We start from the raw sequence: 27,066 nt of genomic DNA, 5'->3' as shown, positions 1-27,066 counted from the left end.
CAGTGGCCCTCCAGTGTTGTTAAACCCCCAACTGTTTCAATGAATGAATTAACAATTCATGATTTATTTATACAGAGTGGATTGCTTCCCTTTTTCACTCAACCTCTATTCATATAAGGTTACCCCACTGAATGCCTCTTGTGTCTAAAGATCGTTTACAGCAGTGTTATTTGCTATGAATTCTGCTGATTTATAAACCATGTTTTGTCACTAAAACCATTTGGGGGTTTTGTTGTGTTAAAATAAGAACGTCTCATTTTGACTGTTTCAACACACAGAGACACACCCATGAATCTCTGTTTTGCTGTAGTACATATTATGGCATGCACACAAGCCTATCAGAAACAAGGTATCTGTGAAGCAGTATTTCTAACCATTGGGGGACATTAGTGAAATTAACAAGGCCCATTTTGCTGACCACACATTTTCATCACAGTGAGTCATTGCACAGCTAATTCCCCTTCCATTTATTCTCTCCCTATTTCTCTTATACGTTCTCTCTCTCTATCTCTCCCTCTATCCTTCTTTCCTCCATCTTCTATCTGCAGGTTCTGATGCTGAGATAGTAGTGAGATCTACTTCTTCATAGATCCGACTCCCTGATGTCCATGGAACCTTTATGACTGCAGCATTTAGTTCCACGTCGTCAAGATGATCTCAACCCAGAGATTATAATTCATCCTTCCTCCATTGGAGGGCCACTGTTAAGAGGGGAGGGGGAGGGTAAAGGAGCCTCCTGTCATCAGAGAAAGAGCTTCAGAGCCTGCTGGTGAAAGCGAAGGGAACCATGTAGTGTCTTTTTCTCCACTTAGGGGGGAGGGTAGATTTGAGTTTAGTTTTTTCCCCATTGATTTTAGTGTAAAAGTGTTTTATGTGAGCCAGAGAAGAGATGGTCCTCCACACCTCTCCCTACTCTAGTGCCTTCCTGCGGTGCCTCAGCAGCCTGTCATGGGGCTTCATCTTCCCCTGCTACTGGCTGCTGGACCGCCTGCTGTCCTCCTGCGTGGCAACCTCTCTGGAGAAGCGCCGGCGCTCCCAGGACCTCTGCTCCTTCGTGACGCTGTATGTGCTGGTGTCCACCCCGCTCTACCTGTTGCTTCTCCTGGCCTCGCTGCCCTTCGCTCTGCTGGGCTTCCTGCTGTGGGCTCCCCTGCAGGCGGCCCGCCATCCCTATCTCTACACCCACCGCCGCCCAGACAACCACCAGGCCGAGCAGGGGGGTGTGGCGTCACTGGCCGACTGGAGGCCGCAGGGCCGCAGCTTCTGCTTCGGCAGTTCCAACGTGTGCCTACTGCCAGACTCCCTGGCACGCTTCAACAACCTATCTGAGACCCAGCGCCGTGCCCGCGAGGTGGGCAAGCGCATCCGTAACGGGGCCACCCGGCCGCAGATCAAGATATACATCGACTCCCCCACCAACACCTCCATCAGCGCCACCTCCTTCAGCAGCCTGGTCACAGGGTTCCGACGGACATCCTCCATGGGCCAGCGGCCCGACAACACAGCCGAGGCCGAGACCGAACCCGTAACCAACTGCCCAATACACACTGCAGGTTCAGACTGCCCAATACACACCACAGGACCAAACTGCCCCATACACACTGCAGGTGCTGACTGCCCCATACACTCAACAGGGGACCAGGGCTCCTCAGATTGTACCGTCCATGTAGCTGGTGGAGAGAACACACCAGAGTGCCCCCTTCACACTGCTGGTTCTCAGAACAACTCTGACTGTCCACTGCACACCACAGGGGCCCAGAACTCCCCAGACTGCCCCATGCATGCCTCGGGGGTCCAGATCAGTATCAGTGCCCCAGAGCCAGACCCCCCAGAGGCCGGGACAGGGAATCACCATGGGGAAGGTGATGCAGAGAGCCTGACAGGGGGGGTGTCTTCTAACAACACCCTGTCCCACCGAACCTCCATGTTCAAGAAGCACACCGGTCGCAAGCGGCGCCAAGGCGACGACGGATTCGACCATGAGATCTCTGCCTTCTTCCCTGCCAACCTGGACTTCCTGTGTCTGCAGGAAGTGTTTGACCACCGGGCCATGTCCAGGCTGAGGCAGCAGCTGCACCATTACTTCCCCTACATCCTGAGTGATGTGGGCCGCTACGCCTGGAACGGCTGTTGCTCCCGCTTCAAGTTCCTGAACAGCGGTGTCATGCTGGCCAGCCGCTATCCCATACTGGACGCCCACTACGAGTGCTACCCGAACGGGCGAGGGGAAGACGCCCTCGCAGCCAAAGGAGTCCTCTTTGTCAAGGTGAGGTGTTTTTTCTCTGTCTATCCTAATGATAGCATTGGCAAGTGCTGTAAATAAATCTCTGTCAGTGTGTAAAAGGCTGAAGGAATGATAATAATTAGACTAGTACTTTTCAACCCGGTGAGTTTTACCAATGTGTTACTGCCTCTTATTGGGCCAGACTTTTGGTGAAGGACTTAAATGTCCTCCAGGCTGCATCCTCACTTCTGGCTGCTTTTTGAGGTTGGATCTGTTTCCTCTTTTGTTGGACATATATATTCAATATAACTGTCGCAGAAACTCTGTGAACAAAACAAAGTTGAATTATTTAGGCATAGTTCCCTGTACCCTTGGCTTGGGGGGGGATTTTGAAATTTAACATCTCTCTTGAAATCCTGGCAGACACCAGGACAAAAATGAATGTATTTTATTCCTTTTATTCGGTCTCAAATAAAACTGTAGGCCTTAGTTTTCGTTTGAGGGTTGCAGATAGGTGTCTACCCTCTGTTCAAATGGTGGTGTCATTTCAGCAGTTTTTGCTATTCCCATATTTTTGTATTTGATTATAATTAGGTAGGCTGTCTTTTTATACCATGACAGTATTTCTGAAGTTCTAAAACAAGCGAGGTCTCTTTTTGTATGTTGTAGTGACACTAAAACAGTTTCAAGAACGACGTTTGAATTAGCGCCGGGCAACAGGAGCTTATTGAGCCTATTTGATCTTCCTTTTTAAGGATAATCTTCTATTACAGCTGTCTTTGGGCTTTCGAGTTGCTCCAAAACTACAGACCGCAACTTTTCCTAAAACATACATTAAAACATACATTTGGCTAGAATGTTAGTCACTCCCATTCCCAGCAGTGAGCTATGATAGTCTGCTGCCGTAGCAGCGCTGTGCCGTGTGCTGTGGGTGACTCACGAGGCACTGTGTGTTGACTTCATTGGGGAGAGTGATGACAGGCAGATCGGAGCAGAGTTTTAGTTTAGTGATCACTAATCTGCGTGGCTGAGGCTGTGTGGCTGGGGCTGGGACTGTGTGGCTGGGGTTGAGGCTGTGTGGCTGGGGCTGTGTGGCTGGGGGTGGGGCTGTGTGGCTGGGGCTAGGCTGTGTGGCTGGGGTTGAGGCTGTGTGGCTGGGGCCGGGACTGTGTGACTGGGGCTGGGGCTGTGTGGCTGGGGCTGAGGCTGTGTGGCTGGGGCTGGGGCTGTGTGGCTGGGGCTGGGGCTGTGTGGCTGGGGTTGAGGCTGTGTGGCTGGGGCTGTGTGGCTGGGGCTGAGGCTGTGTGGCTGGGGCTGTGTGGCTGGGGCTGAGGCTGTGTGGCTGGGGCTGTGTAGCTGGGGCTGAGGCTGTGTGGCTGGGGCTGGGGCTGTGTGGCTGGGGCTGAGGCTGTGTGGCGGGGACTGGGGTTGTGTGGCTGGGGCTGGGGCTGTGTGGCTGGGGCTGAGGCTGTGTGGCTGGGGCTGTGTGGCTGGGGCTGAGGCTGTGTGGCTGGGGCTGTGTGGCTGGGGCTGTGTGGCTGAGGCTGAGGCTGTGTGGCTGGGGCTGAGGCTGTGTGGCTGGGGCTCTGGGGCTGGGGCTGTGTGGCTGGGGCTGGGGCTGTGTGGCTGGGGCTGGGGCTGAGGCTGTGTGGCTGAGAATGGGGCTGTGGCTATAGCGATGGCTATGTAGGGAATAGGGTGCCATTTGGGATGCATCCCTGGTTCTGGCTGGGCTTCAGGTCCTGCTGGGGCAGCTCAGCCTGAAGGTGATGATGAATCTGAAAGACGCTAGGAGGCTGACAGGCCTGCTAGATACTGTAGGCACCAAGTAGTTCTACCACTCTGACACCCAGGTTTGATACCTGCCCCTGCTAGCTATTGCTTCAGATAACAAGCTCACATGGTGTTGCCTCCCTCCCTCCTCCCCAGGGTCATTCTGGGTCACCATCTCACTGTCTCCAGAGCTGTAGTATTGACCCCTAGCTGCAGGGTTCTAATACAGCTTGACCCCACAGACTAGCAGGCTTCAGCAGTAGCGGTGTGTGGGTAAAATCACCAAGCCAGTAAAAGCCAAGCCAGTAAAAAAGCCATATTACAACCTCTGTTGTGATAATTGCGTTGTTTGCTCTATAACCATTACTTCATACGCCACAGTGATATACAATAAGGCCGTGACAACAAAAATTCAACAGTCACACAGTGGCGGAATAAATTCAACTACACATACATTTGTTTCAACACAAAACCTGAGAGCAACATCTTTCCGCTGAAATCCACAAAGCAAATATTGCATGGTCAGGCAAGTTAATGTTTTCAACAGTTTACTAAACAACTAGTGATTTAGAACCACGGAGTTACCCGATCGTCAGCACAAAGACAACAGGAGCACTGCCTCCGCTATTTCAGCAACATTTACACTTAAACATTTAAACATCATCAAATCAACAAAGCTATTATGCTTAGTTTAATACACTAAAAACAAACTTAAAGATATATTGTGGCCATGGTTACTGATTTGTGTGTGTGTGTGTGTGTGTGTGTGTGTGTGTGTGTGTGTGTGTGTGTGTGTGTGTGTGTGTGTGTGTGTGTGTGTGTGTGTGTGTGTGTGTGTGTGTGTGTGTGTGTTTGAGCTTGCGCAAGTAAAAACATTTTTTTACTCACCCTACTTGTAGACTAGTTGAGCGCCAATACCATCCTCCACTCTCTATGGCTCTGTCATACAGCACACTTTTAGTTTTTGTTGTCATAGGCTACCTAGTTAAAATGCTTGCTAACCTAACTTTCTCGCGTGGGCAACAATGAACCAGCTAAGTTAGCTAGCTAGTTAACATGAGCCTAAAAGGGCTAGGCTATATATTGAACTTCAATCGTCTCAGGCCAGTGGCACAACATTTAATTTATGATCAGATCATAATCGTCATCATAATCATTGACCTGTACAGAGGATTAAGTCAAAACCACATCTAAATCTCCATCTCCATCCATGGTTTAGGAAAGGGACGATTTAGCAAGCTAGCTACTGCAGGCCAGAAACAAAATTATGTTTTGCTTAGAATGTGATTTGATTGTTTTGAAGCCAAATCCAAACTGGCCTCCCTTGGGGGAATTTTGCTGCACCAGGACAACCCACAGTTGAGCTCAGCTCAACACTGATTGGCTAATTAGTTTATAAAAATATTTATCAACCGAGGTCAAATGTTTGCTGGCATCAATCAATCAAATGCTACGGCCGCAACATGTCATACTCTTTTGGTCCAGACAGCATCAGATACATGGACTACACATACTGAGACAGAGGAGTGCTGTGACAAAATATTTTTTTTATTGGTGAAATATTTGGAGAAGCCTGGCTTCCCTTGGCATCCATGAATACATGTCACTGGGCTTCAGAAATAATTATGTATCCCAGGGATCTTTCTCTCTAAGCTTGGGAGTCTTGTGACTAAAACAATATTACATGGTCATTTCCTCCAACAGTCCATGGTGCAAGCAGACCTACATGAAGTGAAAGTGGCAGATTTCACTTCCAATACAAAGTGACAGACTCAAACATTACAAAGACATGAGCTCTGGAGGCAAAAGGAAGGAGGGAGGAAGGGAGGGAAGGAGGGAGGAAGGGAGGGATATGGGGAGAGTGTGCAGAGATATTAACTTAATTAAAAATGTCTCCCTGAAGAGTGAGCAACCCAGTAATTAAATAATTTGAGTCTCAACAATTAGCCCTCTATTTATTATTTAAAACTACAAAGGACAAGGGTGAAGAAGGTGTGTGTGTGTGTGTGTGTGTGTGTGTGTGTGTGTGTGTGTGTGTGTGTGTGTGTGTGTGTGTGTGTGTGTGTGTGTGTGTGTGTGTGTGTGTGTGTGTGTGTGTGTGTGTGTGCGTGCATGTTTGTGTGTGGTTTGAATTACAGATAAAAACTCAAAACAGGGCCAGGCCCACTCAAAGCTCACATCAAATGGAAATCAATTAAATAAATAAACCCATAGCTTCTCCTCTCAGTGCTGAGGTCGACTCCATTTGTTGATTTAAATCACCTTCCCTCCTGGTGGATAAAGGGCTTTGCTTTTACTCTGCATGTGTCAATGTGAAAGTCTATTTAAGCATTGAACACAGTAATGGTGTACAGAAGAGGTATTGGCTCCTCTCTCTAGCCTCCATGATGAGAGAGACAAAGGTCTTGGTGCAGGAGAATTTAAAGTGGGTCACATATCTAGTCCTTTGGAATCACATGGACCTTTTACCCTGCTACTAGTTTAGTCAGTTCCAATTATCATAATCATCATTATAATGTATTTATTTTCTCACACAGCCTACGTAAAACACAAACACACAGCGACACACACACACGTGCACACACATACACATAATAGCGCGCACACACACAAGCGGCCCGAGACACATACCCCTGATTCCCTTCAGGCCTGTTGTCAGTTTCAGAGCACACACTTACCCAAGCATGGATAAGCCTCTGAAATATTCATACACAGGGACACAGTCAGGGAAAGAGAGAGAAGATGAAAGAGAGAAACAGAGAGAGAGAGACAGAGAGAGAATGGGGAACAGGAACACGGGTGAGAGAGTTGGAGAGGCAGCAGCTCCAGCTCTACAGACAGGTCAGGGTCAGTACAGTGTCGGGCCATGGCTGGACAGAGAGTTTACTGCTTCTTAATTGAGTTAATGCTGCAAATCTCTGTGGGGTGGAAATGTCACTGAATGTATTATGTTTGAGGTCTAAAATGTAAAGCTTGCATTTCATATTAAAGTCTAGCTAAGTGGGTTAATGTTTTATTGGTCCTCAGCATTTACTGTGAGGGCCTTGATGGTGAGACCAAGCCAAGACTGCAATTCAGTGATTGGATGACTGCACAGTGACTGAACAGAGAACTTGAATACACTGTAATCAAATCGAATCCAATTTACAATAGCCCTGATCACAGAGGAGATCTATTCAGAGATCTCCTCATAAAGGTCTTTAAAGAGACCTTTTCTGATTCTGCGCGAGACTTCAGAACACTGCGTGTTTCCAACCCACACAATCAAATACTGTAATCTACCTCTACACCCTACACCCCTCTGTGTAGTCCACCCATCCCTTACACTCAAGAGCACCAGTCCATCCATTCAGTATCCATTTTTGGCCCAGTCTCACAGACCCAGTGTAATCTGCAGTAAAAGCCTCTCCATTCATTCCAGGCTCATCATAGCCAATGCAGGGCTGTAAATCAAGATAGTGACGGACAGACTGTCTCCACTGAGGGGATTTCAAAGAGGGACAATGTCAGAGAAAAGAGTGTTGGAGAGGGGAGACGAGAGGGAGGGAGAGGAGACAGATGGAGAATGAGAGTTTGGGGATTGGGACAATGACAGAGAAGGTGGTATTAAATGTTTTCTAATTCAGTATTCGATCAACTTGTTGACAGAGATATTTAACTTCCTCTTTGTCTCTCCCTATTCTCTACAGGTGCAGGTAGGCACCTCCCATCAGGAGCAAAGAGTTGTGGGATATCTCACCTGCACTCATCTGCATGCCATTGAAGGTACGTTGAGATAGAACAATACACATTCACAAAGCAATACATTTTGAGCTGCTTTTTTTAATTGGATCCCAGCCATAACACTTATTCTCCCTAGTGTCTGAATGGGTCTATTCTGGCTCTGTGGTCTTATGTGAATATCAGAGAGAAATAGGACAAATGTTCTAGAATTAAAAAAGGGTGTGAGAGTGATTGTACCTGTACAGGTGAGTGTGTGAACATAACAGTCGTAGGCAGATGGTTTAAGGTGGTTAGTGTGTAGTAGACTACTCAGCTTTCTACCTCGGTGTATAAGATAAATGGATGCATCAAACCCGCAAACATCCTCTGTTCCCATGGCGACAAGCTCAAGCTGTTTTAAGTATCAGGCCTATTTAAAGCCTCTGGTCTCTGGGCCTAATGTTTTACCAAGACAGATCTCCCTGCTATTTCTGGAGCATCCCATGCCTCTGAGAGTCTGCTCACTCAGCTAATTATAGAACTATGGCTATTTCTAAAGACAACTTAAACATATGGGAGAGAGAACAAGAAAGGCCTTATTATGTTCTGGGTGATGCTGCACACTACAGTATACATCTTTGCAACGGGGCACATTTTTATTGCTGCTTGTTTTTCATGGCCCATTTTCCCCCTCTTACTGCTTGTTCTGTGTACTGTGTGTGTGTGTGTGTGTGTGTGTGTGTGTGTGTGTGTGTGTGTGTGTGTGTGTGTGTGTGTGTGTGTGTGTGTGTGTGTGTGTGTGTGTGTGTGTGTGTGTGTGTGTGTGTGTGTGTACTTGTGCATTTTACTTCTGTTTATTTTGGTCTTTGCTGCTTGTGCAGAGGCAGCGATTATATTACTGTCTACATTTAGAACACATGTTTGCATTGTCTTGTTGACTCATAAATGATCAGCATTGAATAGATGTCATCCAGGGTTCCTGACCATCCCTGCTCTTCCCCCATACAATATGTTTAGTAGCATGGTCATCCTCGCTGGCTAAGCTAAGCCACTCAATTGTTTTATTTCCATCCCCCCACACCCTCCTCTCTCTCCCTGTCTCTCTGTCTCTCTCTCCCTGTCTCTCTCTCTCTCTCTCCATCTCTCAGGAGATGCAGCTGTGCGTTGTGAGCAGTTGGATCTGCTCTTGGCGTGGGGGGCGGAGTTCCGCAAGATGACGTCCCGCCCCTCGGAGGAGAAGGGTCTGGAGGACCAGGTGGCCTTTGATGTTGTCCTCGGCGACCTCAATTTCGACAACTGCTCCTCAGGTAGCTAGCTGTCTGACTGTGTGAAAATCGTCTGTTCTCTGACATCCTGCAGAAATTGTACTTGTGGGTGTTGTACATATAATTTGATGTATCTAGACCAATGTCTGGTGGATCTGGACAGACAAGCACCTCTTTGTTTCTCGTTGCATCCCTCCATTTCAGAGGATAAACTGGAGCAGCAGCATGCCGTCTTCACCCAGTACAAGGACCCATGTCGCCTGGGGCCAGGGGAGGACAAGCCTTGGGCTCTGGGTGAGTGGATAGAAGTTTGGCTGGTACTGGAGGGAGTGGGTGCGCTCGTGTCAGGGAACTAGGCTCTTTAGAAAAATCTTGATTTCCTATAGCAGCCAATCTGGGCACACACTGTGCAGACCAAAAATAAGTACAATAGATGCTGGCATAAACCTGGAGAATTATGGTCTGGAACCGAATCTAAAGGAGAGAGAACATTATCTAGGACACAGTGATGTTTGGCAAGTGCTATATGCTGTGAGAGATGGTAGGATGGATGTTGGTGTATATTCAACCAAGCCAAGTTTATTGTGCACTAGAGCCAATGTGTAGATATATAGGAGTTACAGTCCTTCAGAAAGTATTCCTACCCCTTGACTTATTCCACGTTTTGCGGTGTTACAGCCTGAATTCAAAATTGATTAAAGCAATGTTTTTTCTTACCCATCTACAGACACAATACCAGCTAATGACAAAGTGAAAACATGCTTTTGGAAATTTAGCACATTTATTGAAAATGAAATACAGAAATTCTTTGGCTGGTCCAGTCAAGGACTTTCACATTCTTGTTCTGAAGCCACTCCAGCATTGCTTTGGCTGTATGCTAGGGGTCATTGTCCTGTTGGAACATAAATCTTTGCCCACAGTCTAAGGTTGTTTGCACCCTGAAGCAGGTTCTCATCAAGGATTTGTCTGTTTGGCTCCCAGTCCCTGCTGATGAAAAGCATCGTAATAGCATGATGCTGTGCCTGGTTTCCTCCAGACATACCGTTTTGCATTCAGGCTAAAGTTACATTTTTGTCTCATCAGACCACAGAGTCTTTCACGTGCATTTTTGCAAACTCCAGGCGTGTTTTCATGTGCCTTTCTCTCAGAAGTAGCTTCCGTCTGGCCATCTAGTGATGTAGAGACTGTTGTCCTTCTGGCAGGTTCTCCAATCTCAGTCAAGGAACTATGTAGGTCTGTCAGAGTGGTCATTGGGTTCTTGGTCACCTCCCTGACCAAGGTCTTTCTTTCCAAGTTGCTCAGTTTGGTTGGACACCCAGTTCTAGGCAGAGTTTGGGGAGTTCCATATTTGTTTTATTTAGCAATGATGGAGACCACTGTGATCTTGGAAACTTTCAACACTCTAGAAATTGTTTTATACCCTTTTATACCCAGATAAACACCACCATTCAAAAGTTTGGGGTCACTTAGAAATGTCCTTGTTTTTTAAAGAAAAGCACATTTTTTGTACATTAAAATAACATACAATTGATCAGAAATACAGTGTAGACATTGTTAATGTTGTAAATGACTATTGTAGCTGGAAACGGCAGATTTTTTATGGAATATCTACATAGGCGTACAGAGGCCCATTATCAGCAACCATCACTCCTGTGTTCCAATGGCACGTTGTGTTAGCTAATCCAAGTTTATCATTTTAAAAGGCTAATTGATCATTAGAAAACCCTTTTGCAATTATGTTAGCACAGCTGAAAACTGTTGATCTGATTAAAGAAGCAATAAAACTGGCCTTCTTTAGACTAGTTGTGTATCTGGAGCATCAGCATTTGTGGGTTCGATTACAGGCTCAAAATGGACAGAAACACTTTCATCTGAAACTCATCAATCTATTCTTGTTCTGAGAAATGAAGGCTATTCCATGCGAGAAATTGCCAAGAAACTGAAGATCTCGTACAAAGCTGTGTACTACTCCCTTCACAGAACAACGCTAACTGGCTCTAACCGGAATAGAAAGAGGAGTGGGAGGCCCCGGTGCACAACTGAGCAAGAGGACAAGTACATTAGAGTGTCTAGTTTGACAAACAGATGCCTCACAAGTCCTCAACTGGCAGCTTCATTAAATAGTACCTGCAAAACACCAGACTCAACGTCAACAGTGAAGAGGCGACTCCGGGATGCTGGCCTTCTAGGCAGAGTTCCTCTGTCCAGTGTCTGTGTTCATTTGCCCATCTTAATCTTTTCTTTTTATTGGCCAGTCTGAGATATGGCTATTTCTTTGCAACTCTGCCTAGAAGGCCAGCATCACGGGGTCGCTTCTTCACTGTTGACGTTGAGACTGGTGTTTTGCGGGTACTATTTAATGAAGCTGCCAGTTGGGGACTTGTGAGGCGTCTGTTTCTCAAACTAGACACTCTAATGTACTTGTCCTCTTGCTCAGTTGTGCACCGGGGCCTCCCACTCAGTTTCCTTCCTGTCCAGCAACTGAGTTAGGAAGGACACCTGTATCTTTGTAGTGACTGGGTTTATTGATACACCATCCAAAGCCTAATTAATAACTTTACCTTGCTCAAAGGGATCTTCAGCATCTGCTTTTTATTTTTACACATCTACCAACCGGTTTTCTTCTTTGCGAGGCATTGAAAAACCTCCCTTGTCTTTGTGGTTTAATCTGTGCTTGAAATTCACTACTCGATTGAGGGACCTTACAGAAAATTGTTCTGTATGTGTGGGGTACAGAGATAGGGTAGTCATACAAAATTCATGTTAACCACTATTACTGAACACAGAATGAGTCAATGCAACTTATTATGCAATTTGTTAAGCATATTTTTACTCCTGAACTTATTTAGGCTTGCCATAACAAAGGGATTGAATACTTATTGACTCAATACATTTCAGCTTTTCATTTTTAATTCATTTCTAAAAAAAATCCACTTTGACATTATCAAATCACATTTTATTTGTTACAGATGTTTTTGCGGGTGTAGCGAAATTGTGTGTAAATTCTGTGTAAATCAGTGACACAAAATCTAAATTGAGTCCATTTTTAATTCAGGCTGTAACACAATAACATTTGGCAAAAGTAAAGGGATGTGAATACTTTCTGAAGGCACTATAGACATGTGTATTTCTTTCTAAATAATGTCCAGACAATTAAATGGGCCACAGGTGGACTCAAGTTCTAGGGACATCTCAATGATGATCAAAGTACATTGGATGCACCTGATCTCAACTTGGAGTGTCAAAGCAAAGGGGTGTGAATACTTGTGTAAATTGAATATTTCAGTATTTAATTTTCAAAAAACTTGCAAAAAGTTTTAAAAACATGTTTTGACTTTGTCATTATGGGGTATTGTGCGTAGATGGGTGATAGAAAAATCAATTTAACCCATTTTGAATTCAGGCTGTAACACAACAAAATGTGAAATAAGTCAAGGGGTATGAATACTTTATGAAGGCACTGTATGTTAATCACTGTGAGTCACCATGTTCTCCTTCTCTTCTACTGCTCATTTTAACGTTGTCTCACCCAGACTCCTCCATGTGGAAGACTCCATCAGCCTAAGACTAGTTCCTTAGAGCTCGTCATTACCAATACTGCACATTTGATTGCTGGCCTGAGGACCATTCTCTAAATGAAAATTGTAGCGGTCTGGGGATTTAAGGTTATTAGAGATCTGTTATGTCACAGAGGAGGAAGGTACTGGAGATTTCATTGTTGGCTTTTCAAGAAATTATTGAGAAAACAGGCTTCAGAACTATAGATTCTTATGAGCTGCCAACCATTGTCAGATTATGCAATTGGTCAGGTGAACTCATACCTCCCTGTCAGCTGTCCTTTTACCCAGGTGTGTGTGTGTGTGTGTGTGTGTGTGTGTGTGTGTGTGTGTGTGTGTGTGTGTGTGTGTGTGTGTGTGTGTGTGTGTGTGTGTGTGTGTGTTAACAGGTACACTATTGGACACCAGTGGGCTTTATGACGAGGAGGTCAGCTCACCAGAGAGTTTACAAAAGTAAGTAAAACAACGAATATCAACACACACACACACACACACACACACACACACACACACACACACACACACACACACACACACACACACACACACACACACACACACACACACACACACACAGGCAGACAATACATATACACATATTCATATTTGTTGAAATTGTATGGTATTTTTAAGTTGTTTATTGGTTGTTTTTGTTGACAGAGTGATGGAGAATGAGGAGGGGAGGAAGGAATACTTGGTGTTCCCCACCAATAAAAACCAATGTCCTAATCAGAAGGGCAGAAAAATCCCCCTGAAAGGCAATGGGAGGAGGATTGACTACATCCTTTACAGAGAGGAGGTGCAGCAGGACTGGAAAGTGGTACGTAAACCCTAGCTAAAGACCCTCTAGATACCAAGGAGGTTGTGACGTAGAAACATGCAAAGGGAGGAGACTGAGCATCAAGACCAGATCAAACAAACTGGGAAAAGAGAGTTAGGGTTAGGTCAATGTTTTCATCAAAGAGGATTAGAAAACCAAATTACTTTATTTGCATAGATTGCAAATCTGTGCAGGACAACATCTCGTACTACTGCTGTAGTTTTTCTCATTATCAATCGTTGCACTGAACTGCCCCCTTGTGATTAAACTTGGCTATGGCAGGAATTCTGGTCGACATACATTTTCAGATACACACAGTGGTGCAGAATATTATGATTTAAAATACACTGTGTTGTAATCTAGTATTATACTGACTTTATGTAATTAATCTGTAATCCCATGTTGTATCATGAAATTATTATGGCGATGTCATGAACCTTCTCTCTGTCGCCACCTGCAGGACATTGAAGAGTTCAGCTTCATCACCCAGCTAGCTGGCCTCACTGACCACCTGTCTGTGGCCATGCGTCTGGCTGTGTCCACAGGAGAGGAGGAACCTTAGAATGGGGAGGGAAGAGAGAGAGAGAGAGAGAACGAAAGGGACAGGCCTGAGAAATACAGAGCTTGACAAAGAAAATAAAGATGGATGTAAAGAGGAAGAAAGAGAAGAGCAGATACAGAGGAATCATGTGATCCAGATGGAACCTGATGGCGAGAGAAAGGAGTGGTTGTTGTGTGTGTCAGAGGTCTGGACTGGGCCTAATGTGGACCTGAGAGACTGAGCCAAAGACTTAAACACACAGACAGTTTCAGTTTGACTCACGCACCTACAGGCCACCGTACTGTATCACCTCTGGTCCTCGTGGACTATCAGCTCCCTGATGATGGAGTCCCAATAATTGATTTACTATAAATAATTTCCTGTATTTAGAGACTATTTTGTTTTTAGGCCTCATTTATGTCTGACTTTTTATGTTTTTACCTTTTGGGCTCGGAAGTGTCAAATCTTTGTTCTTTATTTCTATGATAAAAAATGGCAACATGAGACTTCTCTTGACTCATGGAATATAGAGTGTAGCCTGGCTTTCTATGGCCCTCTGTGTCTCTCTGTTGATGTTTGTTCCTGTCAATTGAAGGAACCTCAGCAAAATGTATTTTTTTCTAACTCTTTCTAAAGGTTTCTATGGTCACTGCACCATCTTTGTAGGGAGTTTAAACACCTGCATTTAATACTTTACATTTATAATGGAGGAGTTGTATGAAAACCAACATCTTTGACTGAAAAGGGATGTTTTTGGGGCCACCACTTACAGGCATCTCATGTTTCAGTGGCGGTTGGTTGGTAGGTTGTTTTGCAGAGCTGAGAAGTGAGGAACACCTGATATGATTAGATAAGAGGAACATAGTTAGGAAGGCCTGGGTGGGGAAGTGGCGGAGTTTCTGCATGAAGAGGGGAATGAGGAGTTGAGACTTCAATCCCTCGATAAGAGACTGTTTAGGTTGGAAGCCTGGTCTCCAGGGCGATAAGCATGTTCCCTTGACGATACAACCTCTAATACTGCCAATGCAATGTTTCTGCATGAAATGCCACCCTGCCAATACCCACAAACACACACATTACAGACACAGACGGCACTCCTGCCTGCCTCGTTTGTGATCACACCTTTTTACTCTCTCAACTATTCTTGCAGTATAGTATTGACTCTGTTGCTATTGCTGGCTGTATCACAGGACGATAAGGGATGTGCCTATGTGTGCAGGGCTGGCTTTGGGATATGTGACGACCCCATGTCCCCCTTTAGCATGGTGCAGTATTTATAAAGCTAATTCCTGGTTGTGGCCACAGCAGAGGCGAATGTTTACACACCTGATTATTCGTTTCTGGTCAGTGAGTAAGCCTGGCCAGTCAGAATATCTCTGTACTTTACTAGCTATGTAAGTATAGTACCATTCAAAAGTTTGGACATACCTACCCATTCAATGGTTTTTCTTTATTTTTTACTATTTTCTACATTGTAGAATAATTTTGATGTCTTCACTAATATTCTACAATGTAGAAAATAGTAAAAATAAAGAAAAACCCTGGAATGAGTAGGTGTGTCCAAACATTTGGCTGGTACTGTTTGTATTGTATGTATGCCCACCTGGCGTTTCTACTCATCTACTAACGTTATCACCTGGTTTCTTTTATACTCTTTAAAGCCTCTTTATTATTATCATTATTATTATTATTATTATTGGTAGGGTTTATATTTTTTATCGATCTGCTTGTTTCTTATTTAGAATGCTGCAGTTCCCTGGTTTAGTGCACAAACTCATAGAGATAAAATCCCTGTTGTGCTTGTCTGATTCTCCAGTGCCTCAGCCTCTCTGGGGTTGGGCCTGTGTGAGTCAGGGATTGGGGGTCAAAGGGCAGGCAGGGAGAACTGCTGTAGCTGCATGCAGTGTGTAATGGCTTCTAGTCTCTCCACAGAAAATGCATCACCTTACTATTGTTTTAATTTTGTTTTCTATAATAACTGTTAATGATGGGTTTTAATTCATTTTACTGGGAATTCTGCTTTGGTGTAGCCTTGTTTTCTGAGTGATGTGGGGGGGAATTGTCTTTCTCTTTTTAAGCTTCTTTGACAAACAGCTTATTTTCTTCTGCTTTTAAAAAATGATTTTCCCCCTTTGAATCGCTGGCTCTTTGTGTGTTTATTTGAGTGTGGAGTATATGTCTAAAGTAGTCTCATTCACCAACTGTCATTCTCTGCCAAACCTCCAGTGGAAAACACCAGAGAAACTGTCTGTCTCGCTCTGCGTCCTCTGGGACTTATAGGGACTGTGTGTGTGTGTGTGTGTGTGTGTGTGTGTGTGTGTGTGTGTGTGTGTGTGTGTGTGTGTGTGTGTGTGTGTGTGTGTGTGTGTGTGTGTGTGTGTGTTTATTTATTTTCACAACCCCAAGTTGTGTAAATATCTCTGAATAACAAACAATACACTGTTATAGAAAATGCATGGCAGTATCGCATTGGAAAATCCAGCATACCACAGCATACCACAGCTCACATCGACCTAGACATTACATGGAACTTCCACCAATCAATCTTTCTCTCAGAGCCAGGATGGAAACAAAATGGCTGTCTGCAGATTCAAGTAATTTCTATGACTGTGTGGGTACACACTGAGTGTATAAAATATTAGGACCACCTGCTCTTTCCATGACATCAACTGACCAGGTGAATTCAGGTGAAAGCTATGATCCCTTAGTGATGTCACTTGTTAAATCCACTTCAATCAGTGTAGATGAAGGGGAGGAGACAGGTTGAAGAAGTATTTTTAAGCCTTGAGACAATTGAGACATGGGTTGTGTATGTGTGCCATTCAGAGGGTGAATGGGAAAGACAAAATATTGAAGTGCCTTTGAATGGGGTATGGTAGTAGGAGCCAGGCGAACCAGTTTGAGAACTGCACCACTGCTGGGTTTTTCATGCTCAACAGTTTCCCGTGTGTATCAAGAATGGTCCATTACCCAAAGGACATCCAGCCAATTTGACACAACTGTGGGAAGCATTGGAGTCAACAAGGGCCAGCATCCCTGTGGAACGCTTTTGACACCTTGTGAAAACCATGCCCCGACAAATTGAGGCTGTTCTGAGGAGAAAAATGGGTGCACTCAATATTAGGAAAATGTTCCTAATGTTTCTTATACTCAGAGTATATTCAATGATATTTAATGAGCCTCACTGTCTTTGAAAGCTTGGCGTTACAAAGGGTAATTGTGGTTAGCTCTACAGTATATAGGACTATGTAGGACTATCATGAACTTTACTCAGTACCAGGATATTCACCTGGGCGGCAGGTAGCCTAGCGGTTAGTAACGGAAAGGTTGCTAGTTCAAATCCCCAAACTGACAAGGTGAAGAATCTGTCGATGTGTCCTTCAGCGAGGCAGTTAACAATAATTGCGGCAGGGTCACCGTTGATAATGGTGACTTCCCTACCCAGGCCTTCCTAACTATGTTCCCCCTGGCAGTGACCCACTCTCCGAGGGTGTCTCAGGGGGGAGTTGGGATATGCAGGTATACAGTACCAGTCAAAAGTTTGGACAAACCTACTCATCCAAGGGTTTTTCTTTATTTGTACTGTTTTCTACAATGTAGAATAATAGTGAAGACATCAACACTATAAAATAACACATACAGAATCATGTAGTAACCAAAAAAGTGTTAAACAAATCAAAATATATTTCACATTTCAGTTTCTTCAAAGTAGCCACCCTTTGCCTTGATGACAGCTTTGCACACTCTTGGCATTCTCTCAACCAGCTTCACCTGGAATACTTTTCCACTAGTCTTGAAGGAGTTCCCACATACTCTGAGCACTTGCTGGCTGGTTTTCCTTCACTCTGTGGTCCAGCTCATCCCAAACCATCTCAATTGGGTTGAGGTCGGGGGATTGTGGAGGCCCGGTCATCTGATGCAGCACTCCATCACTCGCCTTCTTGGTCAAATAGCTCTTACACAGCCTGTAGGTGTGTTGGGTCATTGTCCTGTTAAAAAACAAATGATAGTCCCACAAAGCGCAAACCAGATGGGATGGCATATCACTGCAGAATGCTGTAGTAGCCTTGCTGGTTAAGTGTGCCTTGATTTCTAAATAAATAACATACTGTACAGTGTCACCAGCAAAGCACCCCCACGCCATCACACCTCCTTCTCCATGCTTAACGTTGAGAACCACACAAGCAAAGATCATCCGTTCACCTACTCTGCTTCTCACAAAGACATGGCGGTTGGAACCAAAAATGTCAAATTTGGACTCATCAGACCAATGGACAGATTTCCACCGGTCTAATGTTCATTGCTCGTGTTTCTTGGCCCAAGCAAATCTCTTCTTTTTATTGGTGCCCTTAGAAGTGGTTTCTTTGAAGCAATTTGACCATGAAGCCCTCATTCATGCAGTCTAATCTGAACAGTTGATGTTGAGATGTGTCTGTTACTTGAACTATGTGAAGCATTTATTTGGGCTGCAATTTCTAAGGCTGGTAACTCTAATGAACTTATCCTCTGCATCAGAGGTAACTCTTGGTCTTTCTTTCCTGTGGAGGTCCTCATGAGAGCTAGTTTCATCAAAGTGCTTGATGGTTTTTGCGACTGCATTTGAAGAAACGTTCAAAGTTCTTGACATTTTCCACATTGACTGACCTTCATGTCTTAAGTTAAGGATGGACTGTCATTTCTCTTTTCTTATTTGAGCTGTTCTTGCCATAATATGGACTTGGTCTTATACCAAATAGGGCTATCTTCTGTATACCACCTCTACCTTGTCACAAAACAACTGATTGGCTCAAGCTCAGTAAGAAGGAAAGAAATTCCACAAATTAACTTTTACAAGGCACACCTGTTAACTGAAATGGATTCCAGGTGACCTCCTCATGAAGCTGGTTGAGAGAATGCCAAGAGTGTGCAAAGCTGTCATCAAGGCAAAGGGTGGATACTTTGAAAAATCTCAAATATAAAATATATTTTATATAAAAAAAAATGTATTACTACATGATTCCATATGTGTTATTTCATAGTTTTGATGTCTTCACTATTATTCTACAATGTATAAAATAGTCAAAATAAAGAAAAACCCTTGAATGAGTAGGTGTGTCCAAACTTTTGACTGTTACTGTATATTTGGTGATATTTAATAAGCTTCACTTTCTATGAAAGCTTTGCGTTACGTAAGGTAATTGTGGTGAGTTACACATTATATAGGTCTTAAAAAGGAGCGAAACCACTTGTGTACCAAAGAAAGAAAAGTGACAAGGAAGTTAAACCTTGTGGGTATTTTCCTCGTATGACATATACTTCTGCTTTTTAATATCAGGGGAGAGGAGAGTTCAATGTTACACTTGAACACTTTGTGAAGAACCACAAATAACTCTTCAGTGGTACAGCACTCAATTGTATGAGCTTTTTTGAAAACTCCAATGAGGGGACTCCCTATAAACATAAAGCAAAAGAATATAAACATGAAGACACAAGACCAAATGTGAGATAAACATTTAGGCATCTTTTCATTTTGGCATTTTTTACCAATCAAGGGTCAATATCCCCAAATAACATTCCTCCAAACTAGTCAATTACACATGCCTTGTAAATTGTAACTAATTTTGAGGTCTAGATTGTTTATTTGAGCTTGATGATATGCCTGATATGCTGATGAGTTAAGCAAATTGCTTGTCCAGTCAACCATAAACAGCAACTCACATTCATTTCACTCACTGACCATAGAGAGCCTGTTTTTTCTCTATGTTGGTTAGGTCGGGGTGTGACTAGGGTGGGTATCTAGATTGTTCTGTTTCTATGTTGGCCTGGTATGGTTCCCAATCAGAGGCAGCTGTTTATAGTTGTCTCTGATTGGGGATCATATTTAGGCAGCCATTTCCCCACTGTGTTTTGTGGGATCTTGCTTCTGTGTAGTTGCCTATGAGCACTGCTTGAGCGTCACGTATCGTCTATTCTTTGTTGTTTTGTGCGTTTCACTTAAATAAAATATGTGGAACCCAGATCACGCTCCACGTTGGTCCGAGTAGGCTTCCAGTTTGTACGACGTTTGTGACAATTCAATCATAAATACAGTGAATTTGTGCCAACGGCCATGATGCATTCTATACTAAAGATGTTGACATGCATGACTAGAAACACAGTTTAAAAAAAAACTGTAATAGTATGACTTTTAATAAAGAGGGGAAATCACCTGCTTGGGTAAAACTTTACATACCAGAATATACTGTATGTCACAGAGCTACATATATACAGTGCATTTGCAAAGTATTCAGGCCCCTTGACTTTTTCCACCTTTTTTACGTTACAGCCTTATACTAAAATGTATCCATATACACACAATAACCCATTATGACGAAGCAAAAAATGATTTTTAAACATTTTTGCAAATGTATTAAGAACAAAAAGTAGTAATACCTTATTTACATAAGTATTCAGACCCTTTGCTATGAGACTCGAAATGATGCTCAGGTGAATCCTGTTTCCATTGATCATCCTTGAGATGTTTCTACAATTTGATTGGAGTCCACCTGTGGTAAATTCAATTGATTGGACATGATTTGGAAAGGCACACACCTGTCTTTATAAGGTCCAACAGTTGACAGTGCATGCCAGAGCAAAAACAAAGCCACGAGGTTGAAAGAATTGTCCATAGAGCTCAGAGACAGGATTGTGTCGAGGCACAGATCTGGGGAAGGGTACCAAATAAATTCTGTAGCATTGAAGGTCCCCAAGAACACAGTGGCCTCTGTCATTCTTAAATGGAAGAAGTTTGGAACCACCAAAGACTCTTCCTAGAGCTGGCCGCCAGGCCAAACTGAGCAGTCGATGGAGAAGGGCCTTGGTCAGGAAAGTGACCAGGAAACCAATGGTCACTGACAGAGCTCAGGAAAAGGCACATGATAGCCCACTTCGAGTTTGCCAAAAGGCACCTAAAGGACTCTCAAATTACTAAGGTCCTTGATGAAAACCTGCTCCAGAGCACTCATGACCTCAGACTGGGGGCGAAGGTTCACCTTCCGACAAGACAACGACCCTAAGCACACAGCCAAGACAATGCAGGAGTGGCTTTGGGACAAGTCTCTGAATGTCCTTGAGTGGCCCAACCAGAGCCCGGACTTGAACCCGATCGAGCATCTCTGGAGAGACCTGAAAATAGCTGTGCAGCGACGCTCCCCATCCAACCTGACAGAGCTTGAGAGGATCTGCAGAGAACAATGGGAGAAACTCCCCAAATACAGGTGTGCCAAGCTTGTAGCGTCATACCCAAGAAGTCTCGAGGCTGTAATCGCTCCCAAATGTGCTTCAACAAAGTACTGAGTAAAGGGTCTGAATACTTTATTTATTTTTCTAAATTTGCAAAACATTCTAAACCTGTTTTTGCTTTGTCATTATGGGATGTTGTGTTTAGATTGAGGGGGAAAAAACGACTAAATCAATTTTAGAATAAGGCTGTAACGTAACATAATGTGGAAAAAGTCAAAGGGTCTGAATGCTTTCTGAATGCACTGTATGTACAGTTGCACCCAAAACTGTTGACACCCTTGATAAAGATGAACAAAAATTACTGTATAAAATAAATAACAAAATACTGAGCTATTGTACGTCACACAGCTATATGTACAGTATATTATAGACTACGTCCAGTATATCAATCTCATGTCCTAAATCACTAAGTACAAACTCTCCTTCTCTAAGTTTCAATAACTCTAAGAATATTTTTGTTGATGAATAGAACCTAAAAATCCCACATGGGCTTTTCTTCATTATGATATATGATAATCATATGTATACTTCTGATGTAAAACCCAACGCTGAAAAAGAGAAGTGAAATACTGCCACGTCATGGAAAAATCATGACACTGTCTGATGCATGGGACGACACACTAAAAAATGCACGCGACTTAAATGTTTAACAATTAGATGGGAAAAACCTGACCGAGACAATCATTGGGGGGAGACCCTTGTCTGGGTCTCCCCCTAACTCCACCTTTATAGTATAAAGACTGGTCCTCTGTACACCACAACAACGCAGAGAATAAAGCTTGACACCTGAAGTCACAACACTTTACTCCTCATTCACTCTCCACCCCACCTGGACCAACTCTAAGCCAGCATGTTCACCCCTCGTCTTGCTATGCTGTCTGCGCTTGTTCTGGTACTCAGTGCCATCACTTTTACCGAAGGTAAGAGACAACTGTAATGTTTGTATTTTTGTTCTTATTTTTGAGTGTGTGTGTGTGTCCCAAACTGACCTATAAGTGTGTGTTCTGTGTGTTGTCTAGGCCTGCGTATGGCAAGCGGACCGAAGAAATGTTGTTTTACCTTTGCTGATCGTCAGATACCCAGAGGTAAAGTGGTGGGTTACACCAAGACCAGCCAGCAGTGCTCCAACCCAGCCATTCTGTGAGTAACCTTACTGTTATTTAGCTGTTACTGTGTGAGAGTGGATATGTGGCGATTAGTGCTTGAGAGGGATTTCTAAGTTAGTGTGATCCAAACACTCAAGGTACTGATGTCAAAGAAAAGTGTTATGTTGTAATATTACAGGTGTCAGACAGAGAGCCATTGATTCAATCATGCTGTGACTGGGATAGTTATAGGACTGACAGGGAATGATTGGCATTCATGGTCCAAATCCTCAAAGAAATCAGTGTAAGAGACTGCTCCACAAAGAGAGAGCGAGCTTCTTCTTCTTTTTGGTGACTTTCCCTCTGTTGTATAAACCAGAATGTGTTCCTCTTTCCTGTGATGAACTTTCATTACCTCACTTTCACGTCGTCATGCATTTTCCTTTAAAAATGAGAACAAAAGTCCTCTGACATCATCTAAAACTAGGTTAAAAATCTAACATATATCTAAAACCGGATGTCAATAGTCATGAGTTAGCCTTGGATGTCTTGCATGTGATTGTCCCTATGCGGTGTTGCTGCTGTTATGCTGTGCTAATAACCCTGTTTTTCTATGTCCAGGTTTAAGACTCAGGCGGGGCGACAGGTGTGTGCCAGGTCCTCGGACAGATGGGTGAAGGACTACATCAACTTCCTGGACAGCAAGAAGTCTGGGGAGCAGACACCACTCCTGTAACCATGGTGATCGGACCGTCAGCTGTGTCAACATCAAAGCAAATCCTTCAGAACCTCTTTTGTACCACTATTTCACAAGGACATGGCCAGTGATCTGCCTCAGAGAGAGCAGTCATGGTCCTGAGCCAAAACACCACCTGGGTCTGGGGAAATAGATAAGCTAGATGATTTCTATATAACTGTAACACTGTGAGCAGCCTGTATGCCTGTGATCAAATGACAGAGAATGATTTGACAGAGAACGATTGTCAATATTTATTTTTTAAATTAAATTCGATACACAATTTTGTAGAATGTGTTGTGCATAGTGATGATTAGATTAAATTAGAGTGTAGTTCCATAGAATGACCTAGGTTATGTTACATTTAAGTATTCTTGATTACTGAATTGCAGGATATAGGCCTATATTCTGTTTTATTGCCTTCAATTCATTAAAATGCATGTAGACAAATAATTTGTTGGTTTCAATGCCTCGCTCTCTGTTTTAATGCTTACCTGATTAAACAGGACTGTAAAATATCTCGAAACCACACTGAATATTCAGATGCACTCAATTGTGTAAGTGTGTCTAACTGTCTCAGCGTGAAGGACATGACAGTTTCACTGGCCAGCTCATTCTTGAGCTGATATATTACATGTAAATGAACTGTAGTGGTGGATTTCTAACTATTGTATCAGTCATAGGCTCATAGTGTGTGTGTGTCATTGCCTCATCCGCACAGCAAGCGGTGCTGGAGCGCCAAGTCTAGGTCCAAGAAGCTTCTTAACAGCTTCTACCCCCAAGCCATAAGACCGTAGAACAGCTAATCAAATGGCTACCCGGACTATTTGCATTGACCCCCTCCTAGATATACATACTACGTAAATTACATGAGACAAAGGAATGTGTAGCATTGGGGAAATCAAATCAAAGTTTATTTGTCACGTGGGCCGAATACAACAGGTGTAGACCTTACAGTGAAATGCTTACTTACAGGCTCTAACCAATAGTGCAAATAGTCCAGGTAGCCATTTGATTACCTGTTCAGGAGTCTTATGTCTTGGGGGTAAAAACTGTTGAGAAGCCTTTTTGTCCTAGACTTGGCACTAGTGGTATGTGGTATTTGTTAATTGTAGGGGTGCCCATGGAGCTGGGGATCAGAAATGTCCCGTGCTAGAGAGGCAGGTACAGGTTCCCAGGGTTAGAGTAGTGCAGAAGTTGTCATATGCTGAAGCAGTGAAGAAAGTAGAGGAAGATGGGTTAAGGGGGAGGGATCCTGAGAGGAGTGGTGTGAGTAGTACATCTGTATCAGTACAGAGGGATAGGCAAACAACTGATATATGTTTCAGTAAGATAGAATTTTTAGCATTTATAGCAATGGTTATCAACTGTACTGCAGGGATGGAATGTAAGTCTCCGAAAATTGAGGTTGTGGTGGCAGCTGCAGAGAAGTATTTGGGTGTGAGACTTGACATCAGAAGAGTTACAAGGTGTATTAAGTGGTGGTGTCCCATCCTTTCAGGTTGTTGGTATGATGTAGGACTAAATAGATTTAAATAGTGGAGTAGGGTGGTGTTATTTTTAATTATAAACACAATTATATTGTGAGTGTAGTGTTAGATGGCAGGGTATTTGTTTATTTACTTATTTATTTTTTCAAGCGAAGTATAAGGGAGTTGTACTCCAGTCTAGTAGGTGGCAGTAACGCAACATATATTGGATGCCAACCGCCGTTAAACCTCATCGAATAAGAATGCAGTTCGTATTTAGAACCAATAGAATTCGGTAGTCTGTCGAATCTGATGTGACATCACAATTTCAGATGTCTCTAGCCAATAGGCATATACAGTAGTTCCAAAGGAGGAGACAATCGCCTTTCGAGATTGCAATACGAATATTTTCCCACTTGTGCGTTGTGTAAATGGTTTATTCTACTAGTCGTCGTAACCTATGTTGATAGTCTACCACCAACCCAATTTCATTCATTTGGGCCCGTTGAGAGGCACAAGGGTTCTGTTGCTACGAGTAGGCTACATACAAACGTTGCGTTGCAGGAAGAGGACGGCTCTTTTTTTAAAGCAGTGTCTCTTAACGCTTTTGTTCCGTGTTTTTATAAAACATTTTTATGTCTGATCTATTCGTCTCTAGGGTGGGTGGTGTCACAGTAGTACTACAATGATCGAACGACCAGAATCTGCAGTTGCCAGCATTGCAGTAAGTGTTATTCTTATCACATCAAATCAATGATATTTTCTATCGTGTAAACTGGACACACATTTTCATTAATTAATTGAAACCAATACTATGAATGCATCCCATGTTGTCAATATCCAACGTTAAAACCCCATGATCGTCCGAGGCAATAGGAGAAAGAGGAATGTAACCGAAAATGAGGATTTCATTCATAGCTCTTGGCCTGAGTGGGTTTATTCGACTCCATTCTCCCTTATAATTCACTAGAAAACCAGCTGGCAACGGTAGACTACGCATGAACGTTCTATTATAGGCCTTGCCTTAGGTTGGAACATCTCGACTGCTACTCTGCTTTGTTGTACCCATTTACGTTGTGTTATTGCGCGTTGTATCATTCTATTACGTTGCATACATTGTATAGATATGTTGTGTTTATTATAAAGGTAACAATTGTAACCTGCTCTTGCCAAGTGCACCCATCGCTTTAAAACCGGCTCACGCGCCGACCGATCAAATTGAATAGTACCAATGACATCCCACGTCAAATCGTGGAAAGGAATGGACATGCATGCATATTAATGCGCGCTTTGGAGAGACTCACCCTAACATTGCGAATGCACTATGGCATTTCTGAGAAAAGGCTTATGTTTCCAATAATGCTTTTGTTTCCATGCAGATATTCGAAACATCCATAGGCTATATGAATAGGGCAATTTTGTATTTGGCCACGTGATGAAGGTTATTGGATGTAGTTGAGTCTTTGATGATTTCATTCTATAGAGCTCACCAGCTTGGAATGCTTAAAAAAACGAAATGAGTTACCTCTGGTTCATTTAGCCATTCCTAATGGGGAAATAATGGGGTTTTGGGATACATGCTGAAAATAAGGTCTGATGTTAACACAGGCTTAGGAACTCTTATAGGTTTTGTTCTGAGATATCAGTCAGTTAACGTGACCTTTATGAAATATGAAGCCTTTATGGGGGGTGGGTTATTACATAAATGTTTCAAAATTCACAAAAAGTGATGTTAGCTGATGAAGATTATCTCATTAAACAAAACATATAAGATCTCCTAAGCCTGTGTTTACCACAAACCTTATTTTCGGCATATATACAAAAACTCAATAAAATTTCCCTATAGGATTTGTCCAACGAACCATGGTGTAGTTAGTGCCTACAAAAAGACGCCAGTACTATTTCTCTCTATAGGCTGTAAGTGGGTCTTGTTCAATCAAAATTTGACTAGGCCTATGTTCAATATGCAGAAAAACCTAATAATTTGACAAATTTGCATTGGCAAACAACAGAGAATCAAATGCAGATGTCATCCAGAGGGGGTTAAAGAGCAACACATGGACTTGGACTGCCTCTTATTCTGAACCACAGACACAGTTTTATTCACAGGCCTCAAATCTCTATCTCTCCCTCTTCAAAAGATCCCCAATAATTCTAGCTGCTACCCATCTGGTACGTGTAGGTCTGTGACGGTCATGGAATTTTGGATGACAGTTATTGGTCAGCCAAATGATTGTAGTCACCATTTAAATAGCAAAAAAAAAAAAAAACATTTTTAATACTAACATTTTCTCCTCTCCTCTGCTCCTGACGGCATGTTTTCTCCGCTCCTGACTCCAGGGAAGGGGGCATGGCCTAGGCAACCAAAGACTTGTTTGCTACAGTTGAAGTCGGAAGTTTACATACATTTAGGTTGGGGTCATTAAACTAGTTTTTCAACCATTCCACAAATGTCTTCTTAAGAAATTATACTTGTGCCTTTAAACAGCTTGGGAAATTCCCGAAAATGATTTCATGGCTTTAGAAGCTTCTAATAGGCTAATTGACATCATTTGAGTCAATTGGAGGTGTACCTGTGGATGTATTTCAAGGCCTACATTCAAACTCAGTGCCTCTTTTCAAAAGAAATCAGCC

General features: G+C 43.2%; 3 protein-coding genes across 6 annotated transcripts in view; all 3 read left to right on the top strand.

Annotated features, from left to right (window-relative positions):
* Nucleotides 1-16,019, top strand: part of LOC106573651 (sphingomyelin phosphodiesterase 3) — a 54,686-nt gene extending 38,667 nt beyond the window's left edge. Inside the window, exons 2-8 of the mRNA XM_014148893.2 lie at nt 549-2,266; nt 7,687-7,762; nt 8,848-9,006; nt 9,169-9,258; nt 12,911-12,974; nt 13,182-13,341; nt 13,802-16,019. Coding sequence (XP_014004368.1) covers nt 890-2,266; nt 7,687-7,762; nt 8,848-9,006; nt 9,169-9,258; nt 12,911-12,974; nt 13,182-13,341; nt 13,802-13,903 — 2,028 coding nt within the window. The 5' untranslated portion in view covers nt 549-889 and the 3' untranslated portion in view covers nt 13,904-16,019. The remainder of the gene's footprint in view (nt 1-548; nt 2,267-7,686; nt 7,763-8,847; nt 9,007-9,168; nt 9,259-12,910; nt 12,975-13,181; nt 13,342-13,801) is intronic.
* Nucleotides 16,020-21,915: 5,896 nt separating this feature from the next.
* LOC100136511 (CCL4-like chemokine) lies at nt 21,916-23,408 on the top strand. The gene is given in 3 exon segments (NM_001123618.1): nt 21,916-22,062; nt 22,162-22,282; nt 22,849-23,408. Coding segments are annotated over 3 exon segments (306 nt in total). The 5' UTR covers nt 21,916-21,992; the 3' UTR covers nt 22,964-23,408.
* Nucleotides 23,409-24,783: 1,375 nt separating this feature from the next.
* Nucleotides 24,784-27,066, top strand: part of LOC106573652 (septin-7) — a 32,027-nt gene continuing 29,744 nt past the window's right edge. For 2 of the 4 annotated variants that reach the window (XM_014148895.2, XM_014148894.2), the window contains exon 1: nt 24,784-25,156. In XM_014148895.2, the coding sequence (XP_014004370.1) occupies nt 25,118-25,156 (39 nt within the window). In that variant the 5' untranslated portion in view covers nt 24,784-25,117. The remainder of the gene's footprint in view (nt 25,157-27,066) is intronic. The other 2 variants (XM_014148897.2, XM_014148896.2) reach the window with 1 other exon arrangement.

The sequence above is a fragment of the Salmo salar genome, chromosome ssa16 (genome assembly GCF_905237065.1).
Source record: "Salmo salar chromosome ssa16, Ssal_v3.1, whole genome shotgun sequence".
NCBI classification, from domain to species: domain Eukaryota; kingdom Metazoa; phylum Chordata; class Actinopteri; order Salmoniformes; family Salmonidae; genus Salmo; species Salmo salar.
This window is presented reverse-complemented; position numbering and strand designations above follow the sequence as displayed.